Source organism: Protopterus annectens, chromosome 14.part0 (assembly GCF_019279795.1).
Source record: "Protopterus annectens isolate FY-2018-M chromosome 14.part0, PAN1.0, whole genome shotgun sequence".
Taxonomy (NCBI): domain Eukaryota; kingdom Metazoa; phylum Chordata; order Ceratodontiformes; family Protopteridae; genus Protopterus; species Protopterus annectens.
The window spans coordinates 646472211-646493854 of record NC_056748.1 but is presented as its reverse complement, the minus strand read 5'-3'; the positions used below and the strand labels follow the sequence as shown (position 1 = coordinate 646493854).

At 41.3% G+C, this 21644-nt stretch overlaps 1 protein-coding gene and 1 pseudogene across 4 annotated transcripts in view; both read left to right on the top strand.

Annotated features, from left to right (window-relative positions):
* Window positions 1-21644, top strand: part of CABCOCO1 (ciliary associated calcium binding coiled-coil 1) — an 806689-nt gene that overhangs the window by 655797 nt on the left and 129248 nt on the right. For all 4 annotated transcript variants that reach the window (XM_044056394.1, XM_044056391.1, XM_044056392.1 and 1 more), the window contains 2 exons: window positions 2765-2887; window positions 2992-3135. In XM_044056394.1, the coding sequence (XP_043912329.1) occupies window positions 2765-2887; window positions 2992-3135 (267 nt within the window). The remainder of the gene's footprint in view (window positions 1-2764; window positions 2888-2991; window positions 3136-21644) is intronic.
* On the top strand, window positions 15213-15391 carry LOC122789495 (annotated as a pseudogene).

Sequence of the window (21644 nt, the reverse complement as noted above, 5' to 3'; positions counted from 1 at the left end):
AAACCCTTCATTTTTACCTAAAGTTTGTACTGAAGCTAACTTCAACCAGATCATAGACTTACCAGTGTTCTTCCCCAAACACACCAACAACTTAGATATGCTGCACAAACTTGATGTTCATAGATGGCTCAGATTTTACCTGGATAGAACAAAACAGTTCAGAAAATCAGAACAACTTTTCTTTTCTTTTTCAGATTCTAGGAGAGGTATGCCAGTGGCAAAAACTACGCTATCTAGTTGGTTATCCGATTGTATCACCTTCACTTATTCAGCTGCCAAAATTACCTCTACAACACAAAATTAAGGCTCATTCTACCAGAGCAGTGTCCACATCTTCTGCCTTTTTTGCCTATAGACAACATTTGTCCAGCAGCCACTTGGTCAATACCTCATACCTTTATCACTTATTACAAAGCTGACAGTGCCTCCAGGGACAGGGCCTCCTTTGGTTCTACTATCCTGAAAAACATACTCCCTTGTGCCACCCGAGAAAGCTGGTGCTTGGGACGCTACCCATCTGTAAGAATGAACAGCGAGATAGAACAACTTCACATAAAGAATTATGTACTCACCATAACATTCCATGTGAGTTGTTCATCTTGCCTTCATTCTTACTTCCCACCCTCCTACCCCTCCAAGGTTTTTTGAGGACCGAAATACCAGAACTGATGAAGGCCTAATTCTTGGGCTGAAAGCACTAAACCAGTGGATTAAAGTTTATTTTGTGTGATAAAGTGCTCCATCATCACTTGTGGTTTTCTTTTTAAATGTAAAACTGGCAAAAACTGGCCTTTTAAAATTATTCTTTGACTGAGATGCAAAAAAAAAACACTTGATGAAAAGAAAACAAGGCTATGCCTGCATGCAGTTTGATTTATGTATTTACTTTGAGATAACCACTCTTGTTACTGGATAGTTGTAGTAAGAGGTTTCTTGTAATTTTTGTTCTTTAATGCCTCATGCCTGATTATGACTGAAAAGGCTTTTTTGTTGAAAACAGCTTTTCAGAGTAAGGTTGCAGCAAACAGGGAGGAAACAGTGAGGTATTTTCTTCACGTTTCTTGTTATTAGTGTTGTCTCTTAAAAGTAGTTGAGGTGTAGGGTTCAGCGACCTCATGGCAAGTCCTGAGGCATTGCTAACTAAATAATGCAGTTTAGGTTTCACTTTTAAAAATTACTGCTGCCTTCAGAATATAGTACGCCAGCTTATGTGTGATATATTCAAGTGGGTGTGATTTCTGAAACTGTCCTACTTCCTGTCGATGAAGTTATTTTAAATAACATTAATTAAGGCATGCAAGTATCATTTTCTAGTTTTATGATTGTTTTTTCCTTTGATTTTTTTTGCTAACTTTGAGGCTTTACATATTCAAGGTAATCAAATTTAATTGGTTTGTATTGCTTATACCCATCTAATCTCTACACTCCTCTATGCCTCACCCATATTTACTAATTTATCTAAAAATAACCTCCCCAAACTGGAAATCTCCTACAATAACATTGCCAGGTTTGCTACTGGCAACCCATTCAGAACCCACCACTGTTTTAATCTTAAGCAGCTTGGATGGCTAGAAATTCAGAATCTGCTTAAATTCCACCAACTAACCATTGCCCATAAGACTCTTTACCAACCTTCCAGTACTCCTATATTAACTAACCTCATCTATCCCTATAAGAATCTGAAATCCTTGTGCTCATCACACAAACTTCTTGTAAACACCTCTAAATCTAATAACAAGGCTGGGGACTCTCTTTTCAGCAACACTGTTGGAAAATCCTGGAGCCTTCTCCCCAGTGAACTTTCCTCAGTTTCCTCCACGTCTCTTTTCAAAAACAAACAAACTTTTCCTAAGAACACACTGGCTATGCCCCTGTACTAAACCTGACTGATCAGTTTTTTACTTTTCCTACTCATAACAGGTACTGCCTACCCACTACTTCCCTATAACTAGCTCTACCTTCCTTCTTGCCACTTTACCTTTTTGCTATTCCTTACCCTTCTGTTCATCCCCTAAGCTTACTCTTAGTGTGAAAACTCTTTAATATATATAAAAGACACACTTATGCCTCTCTTATTTTGACTTTCTGTATTCTATCTGTAATCTGAACTGTACCTGCCTACTGCACTGCAAAGTATTTCTGCCCTCTCTGTAATTTTTCCACTGTACCTGCCTTTGGCACTGTGATGTATTTCTGTCCTCTTTGATTTTTCCAGCCTAACTTCTAATACTCTCTGTAAATATAAAGGTTTTATTTTCCTCTTAACCCAGACCTATTTCTCCCAGACTATAGTATAATATTAGACCTATTTTTAGTATTGTACCCGAATTTTAAAATGGGAGGTACTTAGACCTCTATGATAATTTATGTATTAACCTGTAACAACATTGTTTGTAAAAATGATTTTTTGCTATTTTTTTTCTGCATGGAGCTTATCTCCCCGGGCCTCTGCTGAAAATGGACATGTATCCAGTTGGACTAGCCCGGTCAACAAATGTAAAATAAATAATAACTAATGAACAATCCTTTATTAAATGTCTGTAATGATTGTTTTGCTCTTAGCGATTATTACAATACAACTGAATCTGGGCATACGCTAAACTGAAGGCATTACCTGATTTGTTTCTTTTAGCTGATTCAAAATCCCTTGATAGTGTAGCTCTTTAGGTTGTTTATACCTTTTAGGACAACTAGCTGATAGTTTAATGTCATATGTTTCACAATAATTAGTAACAGTTAACAGAATGCATGTCTTTTTTTTAAGGAAAAGGTGGAGCTTGTTATAACCGCTGAGGGACCCTACCCTTGCCCATTGGAAGAAGGCATTCCTTATGATTATTTTTCAAGATTTATAATGCCTCCTCCTACCGAAGAAGCTGCTGATAAGGTATGTGAATTTTGGGGCAAAAAAATCATTCATATTTCAAGTTCACTGGACAGTACTTAAAAAGGATGAAACTTAGTTAATCATACTTATTTCTAATTTTCTAGATGATTCAGCAGCCAACTCAAGAGTCGGAAGACAGTGAAATTGCATATGAAACCACAGAGATGGACCCTATGGCTTGTTACACAATGGAAGATGTTAAACTAGTACTGGGTCAAGTGACAAGTGAAGTCATAGGGAGCCTTCAGGTATACTTTTTATAAATCAGCTTGATAAAAAATAACACTTCAGGTATTTCAAAATAGCACTGCTGGTGTATGTAATTTGAAATATGAACTGAGATAAAATTTTACAAATATATCACACCACCACCTTTTTAGCATTGCTGGCTTTTTTGTTTTAATATTTTTTGATGCCTATGAATCCAGTGTCTATATGCAAATGTATCAATTTTCTGTTCATGTATCATTTTACCTGAATGCAGCACTTGGATATCAATCAAGGAGCTTTGAAGGAATTTCATACAGCACTTGTTCATTAGTTCACCATCACTACATGCACGTTGTGTTGTCTGAGAATATCACTTAACTACCAGTGCTTCAACAGACATGTGCCTAGTGATGACCTTTTCCACTTAACAAAGTGTCAGTCAATCAATACGTAATAAAACAAAAATATTTCTGAGGCTGCGATGTATTACTGAAGGTAGACGTCTTATTGCTGTAAAGATATACATACATGTATATGTATACACATACATATATGCGTATACATACTTTTCTAATTGAAGAACAGCATGAAAATTAACATTTGCATATATGCATGTTATTTCTGTACAGCATTTTTAGGAAGCACTCATCAGAACATGACATTCTCAAACTCCTATGAATATTCTACACATTCTTTACTGCTATTGTTTGGTCATAGATGGATTCTAACTTTATTCTTTGATATGTGCTTTACTCAGTACAGGGATGTAGGGCAGCTGAAGACTGTTGTGGATTTCAGTGTGTACAAGCCAGAGAAAGTAGCACATACACACACACACACGCACACACACACACACACACACACACACACACACACACACACACACACACACACACAGAATGCACATCTAAAAGCAACTTGTAGGATCACAAATTCACATATTTATGTCATCAAGACTGACACTAGACCACCCATTGAACATCATGTGGGTACATGGAAGACGTGCAGGTTTCACACAGAAGGCATCTCTGCCAGGGACAGAACGGGGAACCACATTTTGTGAGGAAGTAATGCTAAGTACTGCATAAGTGTGCCACCCTGATCATAGCATCACTGATAAAATGCTTTCTTTACAAAAGTGCGTTACTCAGTGTAAGCAATATGCATGTTTCCCTGGCTACCACATTTTGTGAGGAAGCAATGCTAAGTACTGCATAAGTGTGCCACCCTGAGCATAGCTTCACTGATAAAATGCTTTCTTTACAAAAGTGCGTTACTCAGTGTAAGCAATATGCATGTTTCCCTGGCTTCTAAATAAACCGTCAGTCCTGCTTAGGCAGAAGCTTATGTCCTATTCCTCCTCAAGCATTCCGAATGAATAAGTCACTTGATTTGAAAAGCAAACATAGTACGCTTCATGGAGTAATGGAAAAAGGTACCCATTTAGATTCCATGTTCTACTTGTAAATTTCTCCTCGGTCTTTAACTAAATACAAATTTTAACGTATTCCTTTTTCTTTTCCTACATATATATCTTAACAGAAGGGAAATTAATTTCCATAAAGACAATGTACCATTTTAGTTGACTTTATTAAAACTGCGTTTCATCCTGTCTTTGTATGAATTCATGTTTACAACTATACATCTCTAATTGTAGTATCCACAAAACAAAGGCAAGTAGAGACCTCCACAATGAAGTATAGGCTTAATTTATTAAAAGAAAACAAGTGCTTTCACGTACATCTAAATACGCTTCCTCAGGTTTTAAAATATAACTCTATGCATCTGCTTTATACCTTAGTCAATCAAATTAAATTCATGAGTCACTTATTTAGTTAATTAATTAAATATTAACTAAAATTTTAAAGCAAAAGTAAAACAACCTAGTTAAAATCTGCATATATATTTAACTGTCTTGTTACATATATAAATTTATAAACTTATAAATTGAACTAAATCAACAACAACATTATTAATATAGTACTTATAAATGTAGCAGTTCTAGGCTTATATATATATATATAAAAAAAAATCTGTATAAAGCATGTGCAAATCGCATAAATGTACACGAAGCTAAAAACTAATAAAGTAATAATGTTAAAACAAACAATGACTAGATCTAAAAATCCTAGTCACAACCCTATTCTATATTAATCAAACTATGCAAAAATTCCTAAATATATATAAAAATGTAAAAAAATTTTATTATAACTAACAACTTGATGAAATTTGATGAAATTTAAAACATTTTTACCTGCGTGTAACTAATACAGGTTTTATACTAACTGATGGTTCAACATGGGATCTCAACCTTAAAATCCAATTTAACTCAACTGTTTCTAGGTAATTCTGACTATCACCCCCCTCTCTTATTAGATCTTATAATTTGTAAGACTCTAAACTTAAAAGTATGATCAGAGTATGTGCCTATATGCTTAGCTAGGGCATTTGTTAGGTTCATTTTCCTTATATCATAGATATGGTTATAAATGCGATCTTTCAACCTTCTAGAGGATAGGCCTACATAATGGGCCCTACATTTTATACAGGTAGCTAAATATATTAAATTCATCGTCTCACAAGTAGCATAAAGGTTAGGTGTAAATGTATAATTTAAATCAGGAACAATGAATTGATGGTCACTAATAATAAACTTGCACATATTGCATTTGTTACAGGGAAATGTACCATATCTCAGTATTTGTCTATTCTTAATGGTTATTCCTGTATTAATTTTCTCGGAACATAATAACCTCTTTAAATTCTTACTATTTCTATATCTAAAGGTAGGTTTTTTACCTACTATATTGCAGATGTCTCGATCTATAAGCAATAAGTCCCAATTTTTCTTTATGATATTGGTAATATATTTAATGTCATTAGTGTATCTAGTGACAAAAACAACCTTCTTATTGTTAAAATTAACCTTAGAGGTATGTTTATTCTTTTTTGTAACAGTTCGATAACCATTTTTAGTATTTAAACTTAAATTTATATCATTTGTAGTTTGTATAGCTTGTTGCATACTTTCTATTACTGAGATAGGGTAACCCCTATCCTGAAATAATTCATTCAGAACTTCGAACTGTGTATTTCTATCTATACTATTTTTGCACAGTTTAGAAATTCTTGTAAACTGATTTCTTACAATATTGAGAAATATAAAACGTGGATGCATACTATTGAACTGTAGTAATGCATTCCTCCAACATGGTTTTCTATATAGTGTAGTGGAAATCAAACCTTCAGTATCTTTAAAAATGGTAATATCTAAGAAGTCTATCTTGGATGGTGATGATTCCATAGTAAACCTTAGAAAATCAGTAGTAGATTCTAAATAGACAACTAATTGTTTTAATAACTTTTGATCACAATTCCAGATGATAAGTATGTCATCCACAAAACGCCTGTACAATACAATATTTTGCATAAATATACTTTTAAACAAAAATAAAGACTCCCAATAATACATAACTAAATTTGCGCACGAGTTTGCACAGGGGGTGCCCATCGCAACCCCCCCATGTCTGTACGTATAAAATATCTTGAAACAGAAAAAGATTATTATTCAACACCATATCTAGCAAGGCACAAATAAGTAATTGTGAGTTCTTATCAAATGTTCCATTTTTATGTAATAGTTCACTAACAGCTTCAATTCCATAATCATTTGGAATTACTGTAAACAGATTTTTAACATCAAGGGTTACTAGTGTAAAAGAAGATGAAACAACATTACTTTCCACTAAATCTTGTAGGTCATTTAACAGCTGATGGGTATCTTTTACAATTGTTGATATGCTTCTAACTAGTGGTCCTAACTTTGATTCTAAGTAACAAGAAATATTTTCCATAACCCACTTTTCACCTGCCACTATAGGGCATATGGGAGGGGGAGAAATACCTTTATGTATCTTCGGAAGTCCCTTTATAAGTGGAATTAATGGATCGTTTACTAAAAAAATAATCATATAATTCCTTTGTTATTTGTCTACACATAAGAAGATCATATAAAGTGTCATGAACCATCCTGATTGTTTTAATAAGTCTACCACTGTCTATAGGTTCATATTTATTGGTATCTTTCAACATGTTTAGCATCAGTTCAGTATAGAAGGTAGCATCCATTAGGACCATTCCACCTCCTTTATCTGCTGGTTTTATAATCAAATTAGAATCTTGAGATAAAGCTCTAAGAGAACTATGTTCATTAGTATCCAGATTGTGATATATATTCTTATATGTAGAATCAGAGAAATATTTATAAAAATCCTTTTCACATAACTGGATAAAACATTCAGTGTTGGAAGAAAAAATAGGAACAAACACACTTTTGCATCTAAAATGACCTTCCATACTAAAATCAACCTCATTAGTGTCCTTATAGTGCAATTTCAAAGATACAGCTCTTGCAAACAGTCGTAAATCAACCAAAATCTCAGCGAGATTACTGTTCTGCGAAGGGATATAGGAGAGACCTTTATTTAAAAGGCTCCTCTCACTTGTGCTCAGTATATGGCTTGAAAGGTTAAAGGCAAGTTCTTTCAATTTCTTTGTCTTCTTCTTACCTCCCTTGCTTCGTCCGAGAACTTCCTCTTCCGTCTGCCTCGACTGCTCGATCTCACTTGGGATTGTGTACGATATTGTACTGGAAGTGGTAAAAAAACACTTTGAATGGTTCCTGAAGCTATTTTTGGTCTCGCTCCATGTTTATTGTAAGTCGAGGGGTCCTGGTCTCTTAAGCCTTCTTGATTCGGAGGCGGCGTGTTCATTACAGGCACAGTATCTGCTCTCTTGCTTCCTCCTTCTGACGTCATTTCCATATTGCTAGGAACCAAAGGCTCATCTGTTTGCGTCGGATTTAAAGGAGCAATATCAAATACACCATGTTGTCTGTTTAGGTTATTGGGTTGATTCACATGATCATTAGTTTGATATTGAGTCTTCGGCCAAACAAAAATATTGATATGTGCTTTACTCAGTACAGGGATGCAGGGCAGCTGAAGACTGTTGTGGATTTTAGTGTGTACAAGCCAGAGAAAGTAGCACATACACACACACACACACACACACACACACACACACACACACACACACACACACACACACACACACACAGAATGCGTATCTAAAAGCAACTTGTAGGATCACAAATTCACATATGTATGTCATCAAGACTGACACTAGACCACCCATTGAACATCATGTGGGTGCATGGAAGACATGCAGATTTCACACAGAAGGCATCTCTGCCAGGGACAGAACGGGGAACCGCATTTTGTGAGGAAGCAATGCTAAGTACTGCATAAGTGTGCCACCCTGATCATAGCTTCACTGATAAAATGCTTTCTTTACAAAAGTGCATTACTCAGTGTAAGCAATATGCATGTTTCCCTGGCTTCTAATTAAACTGTCAGTCCTGCTTAGGCAGAAGCGTATGTCCTATTCCTCCTCAAGCATTCTGAATGAATAAGTCACTTGATTTGAAAAGCAAACACAGTACGCTTCATGGAGTAATGGAAAAAGGTATCCATTTAGATTCCATGTTCTACTTGTAAATTTCTCCTCAGTCTTTAACTAAATACAAATTTTAACGTATTCCTTTTTCTTTTCCTACATATATATCTTAACAGAAGGGAAATTAATTTCCATAAAGACAATGTACCATTTTAGTTGACTTTATCAAAACTGAGTTTCATCCAGTCTTTGTATGAATTCATGTTTACAACTATACATCTCTAATTGTAAGAAACAGCGTTAACTTCTTCCTTTCTACTATTGATGCTTTTCACTATGTATTCCAGTGTTTTTTTAATATTTATTTATTTGCAATTTGTTAACTGAGTAGGTATCTGCTGACCCAGTTCAGTCATGATCCAGGCTCAGGAAGAGCACAAGAGATGTGTACAGCATGCTGGCAGTAAATTTACAGCTTTAAAACAAAAATGCAGTGCCCATAAATAATAGAGATCCAGTAAGTTCACTAGCTTACTTTTGGATTATAGCATAAAAGCACCTCATACACCAGTTTAATAATTACTAATACATCACTGTGTAACCTTTTATTGGAGTTTGTAATTTCATTGCATATAATCTGCAGGGTTTTTGATAATTTTTTTCTTCTTCACCCTGTACACCCTTTTTCAGTTTCCTTGTTTACTATACCAGTAGTTTGGATGGCCTTAGCTCCATTACCTTTTTCTTCATCAACTTTTAATTGGGAAAGTTTTCAGTTTGCTAATTTTGAAACTGTTGACCTCTCTTTACCACAGAATACCACTAATCATGCAGTTTCTATATGCACATGAACAGTGATCCAGTGTGTGTGTGTGTGTGTGTGTGTGTGCTTGTGCATGCGGCCTTTTCTTTATGGCTCTTCAGCTGTGGAGTTAGTATGTGTAAATGAGGGGTATTGGTAGGAGAAGCCTTCCCACATGAGACGTGCAAACGGGTTTACCCCCACGCAAAAAATGATTTTTTTGAGGTACTGATTAGCTAAAAGTGAAGTCGTTTTTTTTTTGTCTGGATGAAACTTGCATATGGGAAGTTTTAGCTTATCTCTGAGTAGGCATGCTTCTAACTTTCCACAGTCTTTCTTAAAATATATTAAGCTATACTCTGTTTCTCATGCAACCTATTGTTGCATCAGTGTGCCACCCTGATCATGGACTGCCAGCTACATAGGTTGCCAGTCTGTTGTTGCCCTAGAACTGAATACTAGCTAGATAGCTTATTTGTTTTCCTGTTTGTTTGGTGTTATGTTGTCCTATCTCGCCTTCCTTCTTACTGATTGGGTTCAGAACTGATCCTCTGTTCTGACTCTGCCACTTACTAAAGCTCAAGGTCTTCCACTGGCTCATGGCTGTATCCCTATCCCATCATGCTATAGTGCAACTCCTCAGATCTCGTTTGCTGCTAAACAGAATGCAGGCTTCCATCTTGGCTCTGGCTAAGTGAACAGCTTTATACTAATTTTTCTCTTGATATTCATTATATTTCTTTAGTTTTTATAGTTTTTTATTGTTTTTATAGTAGTTATTTCTCTAAGTGTTATAGTTAAGACAATTTCATTCTTTGCTGTGCGTTGTTGGCCAGTCATTTTGTTTGGGCTTGTTATCCCCTATCCCAAATAACTGTTAGACCCGTTTAAGTTAGAGGGCTAACTCTGCCCCTTTTAGTTAAAGGGCAGTTTTTTTCCTGTGTGTATTTGCTTAGTGTCTGTTTTTTTTCTTTAATATAAGGGCATCAGCCCATTTAAGTTAGAGGGCTATCACAGCCCATTTTTATTTAGAGAGCAACCTTATACTTATTGCATATTGTTCAATTTAAAAAAAAAAAAAAAAAAGTTTGTTGTTTCACACATTTAGCTCTCCTAGTAGTATTGTACTAGTTGCTTTGCTCTTCAGTGTGTGTTGCTTGTTTAGTTCATAGTAACATGTCAAAAGAGCACAAGGAGTCGAAACCTTCAGGTTTTAAAAAGTGCAGTAAGTGCAGTCAAAAAATGTCTAGTACGGACTCTCACACTATTTCTGTCTATTGTTTGGGAGCAGTTAATTTACAAGGATCCTCCTCAATTTGTCATTCTTTCAGTTCAAGAGTTCTTTTAGAGCATAAGAAAAAGCTGATTGTTAGAGTATTGCTGAAGTCTCCTCTTTCGGGAAGAGTTGGAAGAAGGACCAAGCATGTCAGTATCTAAGGAAATCCCCTTCAACAAAATCTGATAAATCTAAAAGATCTTTTCCCTCTTAGGGACAATCAGAACTGGCTAAAAAAGTGAGCAAAATCATACCTTCGGCACCGACCACTTCGGAACCGACAAAGGCTGTTCCATCGGCTCCAGAGGTATCGGTGCTTATGGAATTTGAAATTAGGAACCGGTCTCCAGAATTGGAACAAGTTAGTCCTATTCTAAGAAGTCAGATTTTACTGCTAGTCAGATCTCCCACCCTTTCCTCTAGGTTCTCTAGGAGTCTTTTGGATGGTTATGTGGATAAGGTGGTATGTAGGGTTCCGAAGACACCAGCGCTGGCTAAACCTCTTTTGGCTCCAACCCAAAGGGATTCAGAGCCAGACAAGACTACTCCATTGACTTCAATTCCTCCTCCAAGCTGACCCGGGACCTCGGGACCTCAAAGCTGGAATGCTCGTCTGGCTGCTGTGGAACCATCAGTGTTGAGAACCATCCCAATATCTTCAGCACCGACCACTGCTTCGACATCCTCGGGGCCTTCCAAGGAGTCTAGGAGCCTACGCTGTCTGGTCGGGTCCGAGGAGGTGAGTTCTATCTGTCATTTTTCGGATCCGAACTTGCCTCTTGGGGCTTTACTGCGGGTGAGCTTGGCTCATACATCGGCTTCAGACCCAACCCCCTTAGTACCAGTGATTTCTTCTGGCTCTTCGGAGCTGGAGGGATCATTGGATCAGGGGAGGGGGGAGTGCTGTCTCCCCAGGCAGCTCCACTCAGAGGATCTGACATTCCTCCTCCTAAAGTGCCAGTGTCTGTCTCTGCACCACACCATCCACAGGCCAATGGAGACCCTAGGCCTCAGGTTACCCCATCGGGTGAACCCCTCTCTTCCAAAACCTCTCCAGAATACGCTTCTGAAGACATCCTTTGCAAGAGACTCTGCAAGACGAAGCACCTGGACTCCCTAGAGGACTCAGTCACCTTGGACACAGACCTCAATGAGTCAGAAGCATCCCCACGGTCGCCCACTGAGGATGTCTCCTTTGCAGACATCCTAGAAATATTTAAACAGAGAGGTGGCTGGAAGCCCATCAACCCTTCTGATGAGGAGTCTGTTTACCTGAAGGCCTTTAGGTCTCACACTTCAGCAACTTGGGTGTCTCCGCCTTTCCATGAGCTCATGGAATTAATCGAAAGGCGTGGGAGCTTCCAGATGCAGTGGAGCCTGTCCCTAGGAGGCCAAATAAATTTATCACAGCCCCTGCAGACAAGGAATTTTTAACTAAAGGTGTCCCTGTAGATGCTATGGTGGTGGCAGCAGCAGCAGCAACCAAGAAGGAGCTTTCTGAAACATCCTCATCTGCCCATCCTCCGAATAAAGACTCTCGTACAATGGATAGATATGGAAAGTGCATGTTCTCTTCAGTGACGTTTACCCTCAGATGCCTGAATTACCTGATGCATTTTACAAGGCTACAAAGGTATCTCCTGAATGAGCTAGGAGATTCTCTTCGAGGTACAGTAGCTGCGGGGGTCTCAGACAAGGTATCCTCCCAGCTCTCCACCTTAAATTCCATTAACTCTTCCATGAGACTCATTTAGTATGCAGCAGATGGAGTGAGTTGGTCAGTTGGTTCCTTATGGAGACATTCCTGGATGTGTTTATGTGACTTTGCAGAACCCTTCAAGTCTTTTTTTGTTAATGCCCCATTTGATGGCTTATCCTTGCTTGGGCCTAAAGTTAAGGAGATGCTAACCAGATATGAGCAAGAAGGAAAGACTCCTCTCTGCCATAGGAGTGCATTTTTCTGTACCTTTAAGACCTTATCCTAAAGGCCAGAAGGGGGAAAGGTGTTCCGGAAATCCCAGAGAGCTTTCCAGGACACACGTGGTGATTGTTCCCCCAGGGCCAGAGGGGGAAATACTAATGGAAGACACCACCCATGTGGTAGAGGGGGTCCGCAAAATCAGGGCGACAGGGATTTGTTCAGTGGCAGGCCCTTTCAGCACTCCTGAAAGGAGGCCCATCTGTCCAACTCTGGAGGTAGTCGGGGAGGCACTTAACTTTGTACCCAGAAGCCTGGCTGGAAATAACAAGAGACAAGAGGGTACAAAAAAAATCATATCCAGAAGCTGCTCTATACCCTTTTCTCTTCCCATACCAAAAATAAACAAAATCCTGGATGTTCCACCCAGTCAAAGGGATCAAGCAACCTTAGAAATTCAGAAGTTGCTAGACAAAAGAGTCATTGAAAAGGTCCCCGCAGACCAAATAGGATTTTTTAGTACCAAAAAGAACAGGGGACTGGAGGCCAATTTTGTATCACAGTAAATTAAACTAATCAGTAAAAGAACAAGTTCTGGATGATGACATTGCATTCAATTCTTCCCTTTTTGGGAAAAGACAATTGGATGTGCTCTATAGACTTCCAGGATGTGTACTACCATGGACAGGCCATCCAGGAGTCACCTGCACTTCCAGCTGGTAGCCAGTCATTACCAGTTCAGAGCTCTGCCTTTTGGTCTCACTACAGCCCCCAGAGTATTCACCAAATGTATGGCAGTAGTGATGGCTCACCTGAGACATCTAGCACTATGGGTGTTTCCTTATCTAGATGACTGGCTCCTAACTGCCACCACCAAACACCTACTTCTAGAGGTGAGAAACACCACTTTATCTCTCTGCTCTTGCCTAGGAATCATGATAAACTACGAAAAATCTGCCTTGTTGCCATCACAATGTATCATATTGATAGGAACACACATAGATACTGTAAACATAATAGCAAAATTACCTGCAGAAAGAGTTTCAGTTCTGAGACAACAAGTATTCATCAGGACAAGAGTAAAGGCGAGAACAGTTCTAAAGGTCTTGGGCACCATGGCAGCAGCTATAAGTTTAGTTCCACTAGCACGCATGCACATGAGAATTCTGCAATGGCTACTTTCCACACAATGGTCTTTACAAGAGCTACTCATGTCTCACCAAATTTTGTTAACAGAGCATTGCAAGAAGGACCTTTGCTGGTGGCTCCACTCCACTCATGTAACTTCAGGTCAACCCTTTCTTCCACCACAGCTGGTGGCAACAGTGATCATGGATGCTTCCCAGATAGGGTGGGGGGACATTATCTGGTCAAGACAGTCCAAGGTATCTGTCAGGATTACGAGGCTGATTTGCATATCAATGTCCCAGAGATGAGAGCAGTGCTTCTAATTTTGCAGGCACTCCAAGACTCTCTACCACTAGGAACAATTGCAATACAGACAGACAACATGTCAGTTGTTTGGTACATAAACAAACAGGGAGGCACCAGATCTTATTCCCTATGTCGAGAGGCCCTCAGAGTAGTGCAGTGGGCAATTTCCTCCCAACGCTTTCTTATAGCAACACACATCCCAGGGAAATCCAACGAGATAGCAGACAAACTGAGCAGGTCAATTCTCATGCCTCACGAGTGGTCCCTAAAGCAAGAAGCAGTGGACACGATCTTCTGCAGATGGGGCCAGCCTTGCTGCAACCTTTTTGCCACCTCCATGAATGCCAAATGCAGCAGCTATTTTGCCCTGATCCCCCCTCTGGGGGAGTTGCTAAGGGACGCACTTGTACATGATTGGCCCTCAGGACTCCTTTATGCTTTCCTGCCCTTTCCTCTAAGTCCCAAGGTTCTTCAGAAAGCCAGCTCATTGGGAAGCAACCTGATTCTGATTGCACCATACTGGCCTCATCAGATTTGGTTTCCCTTCCTTTGGCTTCATCTTCAGGAGGAGCTGTGGGTCCTCTACCCAGTTCCAGACCTCCTGACTCAAACATCGGGGACGCTTCGCCCATCTCTTCAGACCCTCAAACTGACAGCTTGGCTGCTCCAATTATGAATATAGCCAGGCTTCCTAATCTCCCACACTCAGTCAATGCATATCTTGATATCTTCTCATAAGGCTTCAACCAAAAGATTATATATCAGCAAATGGAAAATATTTTCTTCATGAACAATGACAAAACATATTTACCCCTTTTCTGCTCCCATAGCTACTACTATTGAGTTTCTAGCCAAATTGTTTAATGAAGACACTGCTGCAGCCACCATCCGAATTAAACTTGCAGCTATATCTAATTTCCATATCAGCGATCTCTTCTCTAACCTGATGTCTCACAAACTATGCAAAGCTTTTCTGAAAGGTACTGTTTTATTAAGGCCACCCATAAGAGCACCTCTACCTCCATGGGACCTAAATTTTGTTCTAGCCTATTTGATCCTTTCCCTGTTTGAACCTGCCTCATCTTGTGATCTAAAAATTTTAACCTGGAGAACAGCGTTGTTGATTGCTATCACTTCTGCCAGAAGAGTTTCAGAATTGCAAGCATTGTGCATCAAGCCACCTTATATGATTTTTCATAAAGACAGAGTCTCCCTTAGAACAAACCCATCACTTACTTGGCAGGGGAGATACTGTGATCGAGAAGATGGTTTTCCCAGGGCGAGGCTCATTTCTACACAAAGTATGTTCTGAGTCAAACTTGAATCAATCCATTGAGTAAGAGCCATGGCTACATCATCTGCTTTTTGAGCTAGGCTGCCACTTGATAGTATTTGTGCTGCGGCTACCTGGGCAACGCCTCATACCTTTATCACTCTTTACAAAGTTGATTTGGCCTCCAGGGACAGGGCCTCCTTTGGATCCACTGTCATGAAGAATATACTCTCGTGAGCCACCCAAGTAATATGGTGCTAGGGACACTGTCCCAACCAGTAAGAAGAAAGGTGAGATAGGATAACATAACATAAAGAAGATATGTACTGGACAGCAAACCTGAAACGTTATGGTGAGTACATAACTTCTTTTTTTTATGGTGTCAGATATTGTGATCTTTGAGAAAACAAATACAGATATTGCATAATAAATGATCTATAGTTCCCACTGATGCTGTGCTGAATATATAAATCTATGAAGTGGGTGTTGCCTAATGTACTAGAGATTTGATCAGTTACACTTGGGCTAAAAGTTACCTGTGCTGCAAGGGATATGTACTGTTTGGACTGTTTTCCCATTCCTTCAGTACAGAGTACTTGTATAACAAAATGTACCACAGTGTTAGTGCAGCATGCATGTCTGAAAATGGTTTTCCTAAAACTAGTAGAGGGTTTGTCACTTTGATTTCTGTTGAATGCAGCAATTTGTCTCACAGCTTCAGGAGCTTGGGTTTAGTTGAGACATCAAGTTAGTCACAAGCATTTGCATGTTTTCCTTGTGTCTGTATTGGGTTTCCCTGGGAACTTCAGATGTTATGTAGTCCTATCTCGCCTACATTCTTACCCGTGGGTTCAGAGCCGAATATCGGCTCTGACTCGGCCAGACTTTTCTAGCTCGAAGTCTTCTATTGGCTGGGCTAAGCAGGTATCCCATGGTGCACTGCTCCATATCCCCAGATCTCGTTTGCTGCTCGTGTAGCTCGGACGTGGTCTCGCTCTTGGCTGTGGCTAAGTACCTTTTTTCTTGTCTTAAGAAAAATTTATTGTTTTAAACAAAAAGCTATTTTCATAGCTATTGTCCTTAGTGTTGTTTAGCATTTTGGTAGTGTGTTTGTTTTGTGGTATCCCGATAACTGTTTCCTTGGGCTAGGCTCGTTTCAGTTAGAGGACCTAGTCCTTTCATCCTTCTGTTGTTAAACCATTTAAATTAAAGGTTTGTTTTTCAGTTCTCCTACTCTTGTAGTCATAAACCGTTTTAATTAGAGGTTTTTGACTTAGTTGGTCTCAGTGTGTCTCTCTAGAGTATGTGTACTGTTTCTACTTTGACTGATTTCCACGTTTTTTTGTGGTGTTGAGTGTCTGAGTTTTCCTGTTAGACTTTCTCTTGGGTCGCATTGTTGGTGTTTCTGGTGAATATGTCTAAAGATTCCAAAGAGCACAAACCTTCCGGTTTCAAAAAGTGCTCTAAATGTGGGTACAAAATGTCCATCACCGATGGGCATTCTATTTGTGTCTATTGCCTGGGATCTATTCATCTGCAGGAGTCCTGCAGCTTTTGCCATGCATTCATCCCAGAGTGCTCCAAGAGAGAAAGAATAAGCTGATCCTAAAGGGACTCTTGAAACCCTCTTTCAAAGAGGTCTTAGATTCTTCTCCCAGTACTAAGTCTAAATCATCCAAGTCAAAAAAGAGATCTCCAGCTCCATCAGCTTCATCGGAGCCTCCGGAGAAAGTCACAAAAATTGCATCGACCTCCTCGGCTCCACTGTCCTTGGGGTCACAGGAAGTGTTGGTGTTGATGGAACCGGCATCGGCTCCTGTTATTTTGGAACCTCTTCGTAGCCGATCACCCAGTCTCAGACCAGTCTCTCCTGAGAGGAGATCTCAATCTCCCTCCCTGTCCTCCAAATCCTCCAGGACCCTTTCGGATGTGGATGTTGATAGGGTGGTCCAGAGGCTCCTCCAGTCACCGGTTTTGGCAAAATTGTTTTCGGCTCTGGCCCAGTCGGCTCCGGAGCCCATCATGACCCCTGCTTCGATCATTCCTACTCTGAGCACATCTCTGTCTTCAGAGCCGGAGTGTTCCGCGCTGTGTGATGTTGCTAGTCTGGTTCCGATGGCCCCTCCGGCTCCATCGGTACCGACATCGGCTCCGACCCTATCGGCTCCGTCCTTGGGGTTTGGGACTCGGGATTCTTCATTCGGACCCGAGGGGGACATCTCGGGACATATTTTGATTCAGAGTCTCCCTCTCAGTGCCTCAGCTCGGGGAATTCCGACTCCCGTCGTGGTCTCGGAGGCTGGCCGGTCCTTGGACTCAGGGGGACCAGCCTTTGAGGCCATGCAGACTGCGCTGGCCAGATCGTCAGCTACTTCAGGCAGATCGGTCACTCTGTCCCCCACCACTCCGGTGAGAGCCTTTGATCACCACCTATCCATGAACAGCAGAACACCAAGGCCTAGGGATACCCCCACTGGTGGTCCCCAACTTTCTGAGGGCCCTTCAGAGTTTGTGCCTGAGGAGCCCCCTAGAAAGAAAACATGCAAGAGGAAGCACATAGACTCCCAGGACGAGTCCCTCACCTCTGATACTGACCTCGAGGAATCAGAGGGGTCCCCCAAGTCATCCTCTGATGATGTTTCCTTCTCCGACATCCTGGAGATACTGAAACAAAGAGGTGACTTGCCTTCCAAAGCCCCTTCCGAGGAGGAGTCAGTCTTCCTTAAGGGCTTTGGTGCTCAGCCCTCCACCTCCTGGGTGTCCCCACCCTTCGATGAGTTCCTTGATTTAATTTGTCGAAGGGTGTGGGAAAACCCTGATTATGTGGAGCCCGTACCCAGGCACCCCAACAAGTTTCTTTCTGCTCCCCAGGGTAAGGAGTTCTTGTCCAAAGGAGTCCCTGTAGATGCCATGGTGGTGGTGGCGGCCACTCAGAAGGAAGTAGCAGAGACCTCTTCCTTCATCCATCCTCCTAACAAGGGTCTAGGACCATGGACCAGTATGGGAAGCGTACCCTCTTGTCAGCAACCTTTACCTTACGGTCGCTGAACTATCCGTCTCATTTCACTCGGCTCCAGAGAGATCTCCTTAAGGAGTTAGGAGATACTCTTGCAGGTAACGTCCCTGAGGCGGTGGCCCAGATGGTTAACTTCCAGGTGTCTACCCTCAATTCCATTGTCAACTCCTCCATGCGGCTCATTTCGTATGCAGTCGAGGGAGCGAGTAGGGCAGCAAGCTCAGGAGTCGTCCTTAGAAGGCAAGCCTGGCTGCGCCTGTGTCACTTTGCAGAGGCCTTCAAGTCTTCCTTTACTGACACCCCCTTTGATGGTTCTTCTCTGTTCGGAACCAAAGTGAAAGAAACCCTCACCAGGTGCGAACAAGAGGGGAAGACCCTGTCTGCCGTAGGGGTCCATTTTTCCCTTCCTTCTAGGCCTTACCCCAAGGCCCAGCGGGGTGGGAAGATGTGGTTCAAGAAATCACAGAGTTTTTTTTCCTGCCGCACAAGGCGAGTCCCCATCCAGAGGCAGAGGAGGTTATTCAGGGAGATGCCGCCCTAGAGGCAGAGGGGGCCCCTGCAATTCGGTAGACCGTGATTCCTTTTGCGGCTCCCCCTACACTAGTTCCTGAGGGAGTGCCCAGCTGTGCTTATCCAGAACCAGTCAGGGGTTGAATTTCATTATATCCGGAAGCCTGGAAAAGCATCACCCAGGACCGATGGCTATTACGAATAATTTCTGGAGGTTACCTCATTCTGTTTACATCAGACCCTCCCATCAATCAGAAATATCCCAGACATTCCACCCAGTCAAAGGGATCAAGCAGCCTTGGAGGTTTCAAAGCTGCTAGGAAAAGGAGCCATCCAGAGTGTTCCCCTCAGACCAAATCGGATTAGGGACTTACTCAAGATTCTTTTTGGTGCCAAAAAGAACAGGGGACCTGAGACCCATATTAGATCTCAGCCAACTAAACAACTATGTACAGAAGTCCAAGTTCCATATGGTCACACTATAATCGATTTTCCCATTGTTGGGAGAGGAGGTATGGATGTGCTCCATCGACCTCAAGGATGCTTACTACCATGTAAAAATGGACAGGGCATCCAGGAGACACCTACGCTTCTGGCTGGGAGCCAGTCATTTCCAGTTTCGAGCACTGCCCTTTGGTCTCACCACAGCCCCCAGGGTGTTCACCAAGTGCATGGCAGTGGTGACGGTTCACTTGAGACATCGGGGATTCCAAGTGTTTCCGTATCTGGATGACTGGCTCCTTACCACCCCCATCAGGCATCAACTAGACCAAACCAGGGATGCTACCATCACTCTATGTCAACAGTTGGGCATAACACTAAATTGGGAAAAATCTGCTTTGTTGCCCTCGCAGTGTGTCACCTTTATAGGCGCAGAATTAGACACCATTCGAATGTGAGCATTTTTACTGCAGGAGAGGATCAGAATCTTAGAACAACAAATACACATCCTGATGCCCCTGAAGAAAGCAAAAGCAAGATGGGTTCTCCAACTCCTGGGGACCATGGCAGCAACAATTATGTTGGTCCCTCTAGCGAGATTGCACATGAGACTTCTCCAATGGCTTCTCTTTGTTCAATGGTCTCTCCAAAAATTTCCACTTTCTCACCCCATTTTGCTCATGGACAGATGCAAACAAGACCTCAGTTGGTGGCTTTGCACCAACAATTTGGATGGGGGAAGGCCCTTTGTTCCACCCATCCAGTTGCCACAGAGACCACGGATGCTTCCCAGATGGGGTGGGGGGGCATTATCTTTGCAGGACAGTCCAAGGCACGTGGCAAGATCACGAGATACATCTGCATATCAACGTCCTAGAGATGAGAGCAGTGCTACTTGCGTTACAGGCACTTCAGAGCTTTCTACCTCTAGTGACGATTACAGTACATTCAGACAACATAAATCCAAAACAGGTTAGAGGAATCCGCAACACAGTCCGAAAATGATCAAATAACACTGTTTATTCCACTGTTTTAAGCGCTTTTCATCAGCCTGATAGCAAACTTCTTCAGAAACCAATGAAACCAGTTTCTGAAGAAGTTTGCTATCAGGCTGACGAAAAGCACTTAAAACAGTGGAATAAACTGTGTTATTTGACTGTTTTTCGACTGTGTTGATGATTTCTCAAACCTGTTTTGGATTTATTTCATTTTTCTGCTTTGTTTGTGTTCACACTCAGACAACATGTCAGTAGTGTGGTATCTAAACAAGCAAGGGGGAACCAGGTCTTACCCCCTGTGCAGAGAGGCCATGTGAGTGTGGCAGTGGGCCGTAACTTCCCAACATTTTCTGGTGGCAATGCACATTCCGGAGAAGTCCATCGTGATTGCGGACAGGCTAAGCAGAGCTATTCTGATGCCTTACGATTGGTCCCTGAATCGTCTGATTGCAGAACGAATCTTCAGCAGATGAGGTCAGCCTTGCTGCAACCTTTTTGCCATCCCCATCAATGCCAAATGCAGCAACTACTTCACGCTGATCCCCCCACAGGGGGAGTCACCCAGGGACGCTCTGGTTCATGATTGGCCCTCTGGTCTGCTTTATGCTTTCCCTCCATTTCCCTTGCTCTCAAAGGTGATTCAGAAAGTGCAATCCTTGGGAAGCAGAATGATTCTGATTGCTCCACACTGGCCTCGTCAAGTCTGGTTCCCTTTTCTTCAACCATACATTGTGGACACTCCTTGGATTCTGGACCCTCAACCAGATTTATTGACACACATGTCGGGACAGTTCCATCCCTCTCTGATGATCCTCCGGTTGACAGCCTGGCTACTCCACTTCCGTCGTTAGTTAGGCTTCATAAATTTTCACCGGAAGTGGTTCACATTTTATCTTCCTCTCATAAGCCATCTGCTAGGAAGATTTATTCCAGCAAATGGAAGAGGTTTTCTATTTTGGTGCATACCCAAGGAATTGATCCTTACACAGCTCCAGTTGCTTCAGTCTTGGAGTTTTTGTCTATGCTTTTCCATCAGGGTTCCGCATCAGCTACCATCAAAGTTCAATTGGCTGCGATCTCTAATTTTCATGTAGCGAATGAGCCTAGTCTCATGGCTCATAGACTCTGCAAGGCATTCCTGAAGGGTACTCTGTTACTCCGTCCCCCGGTCTCCGAACCTATCATGCCCTGGGATCTCAATTTTGTTCTACAAGCCCTTACTTCACCACCTTTCGAGCCTGCAGCTACCTGTGAATTGAAATTCCTGACCTGGAAAACAACCTTCTTAACAGCAATCACTTCAGCAAGGAGAGTTTCAGAAATTCAAGCTCTCTCTATCAAACCTCTATACTTAATCTTCCATAAGGACAGGGTTTCTCTTAGACCAAACCCTTCTTTTCTTCCTAAAGTGGCTTCCGTGTC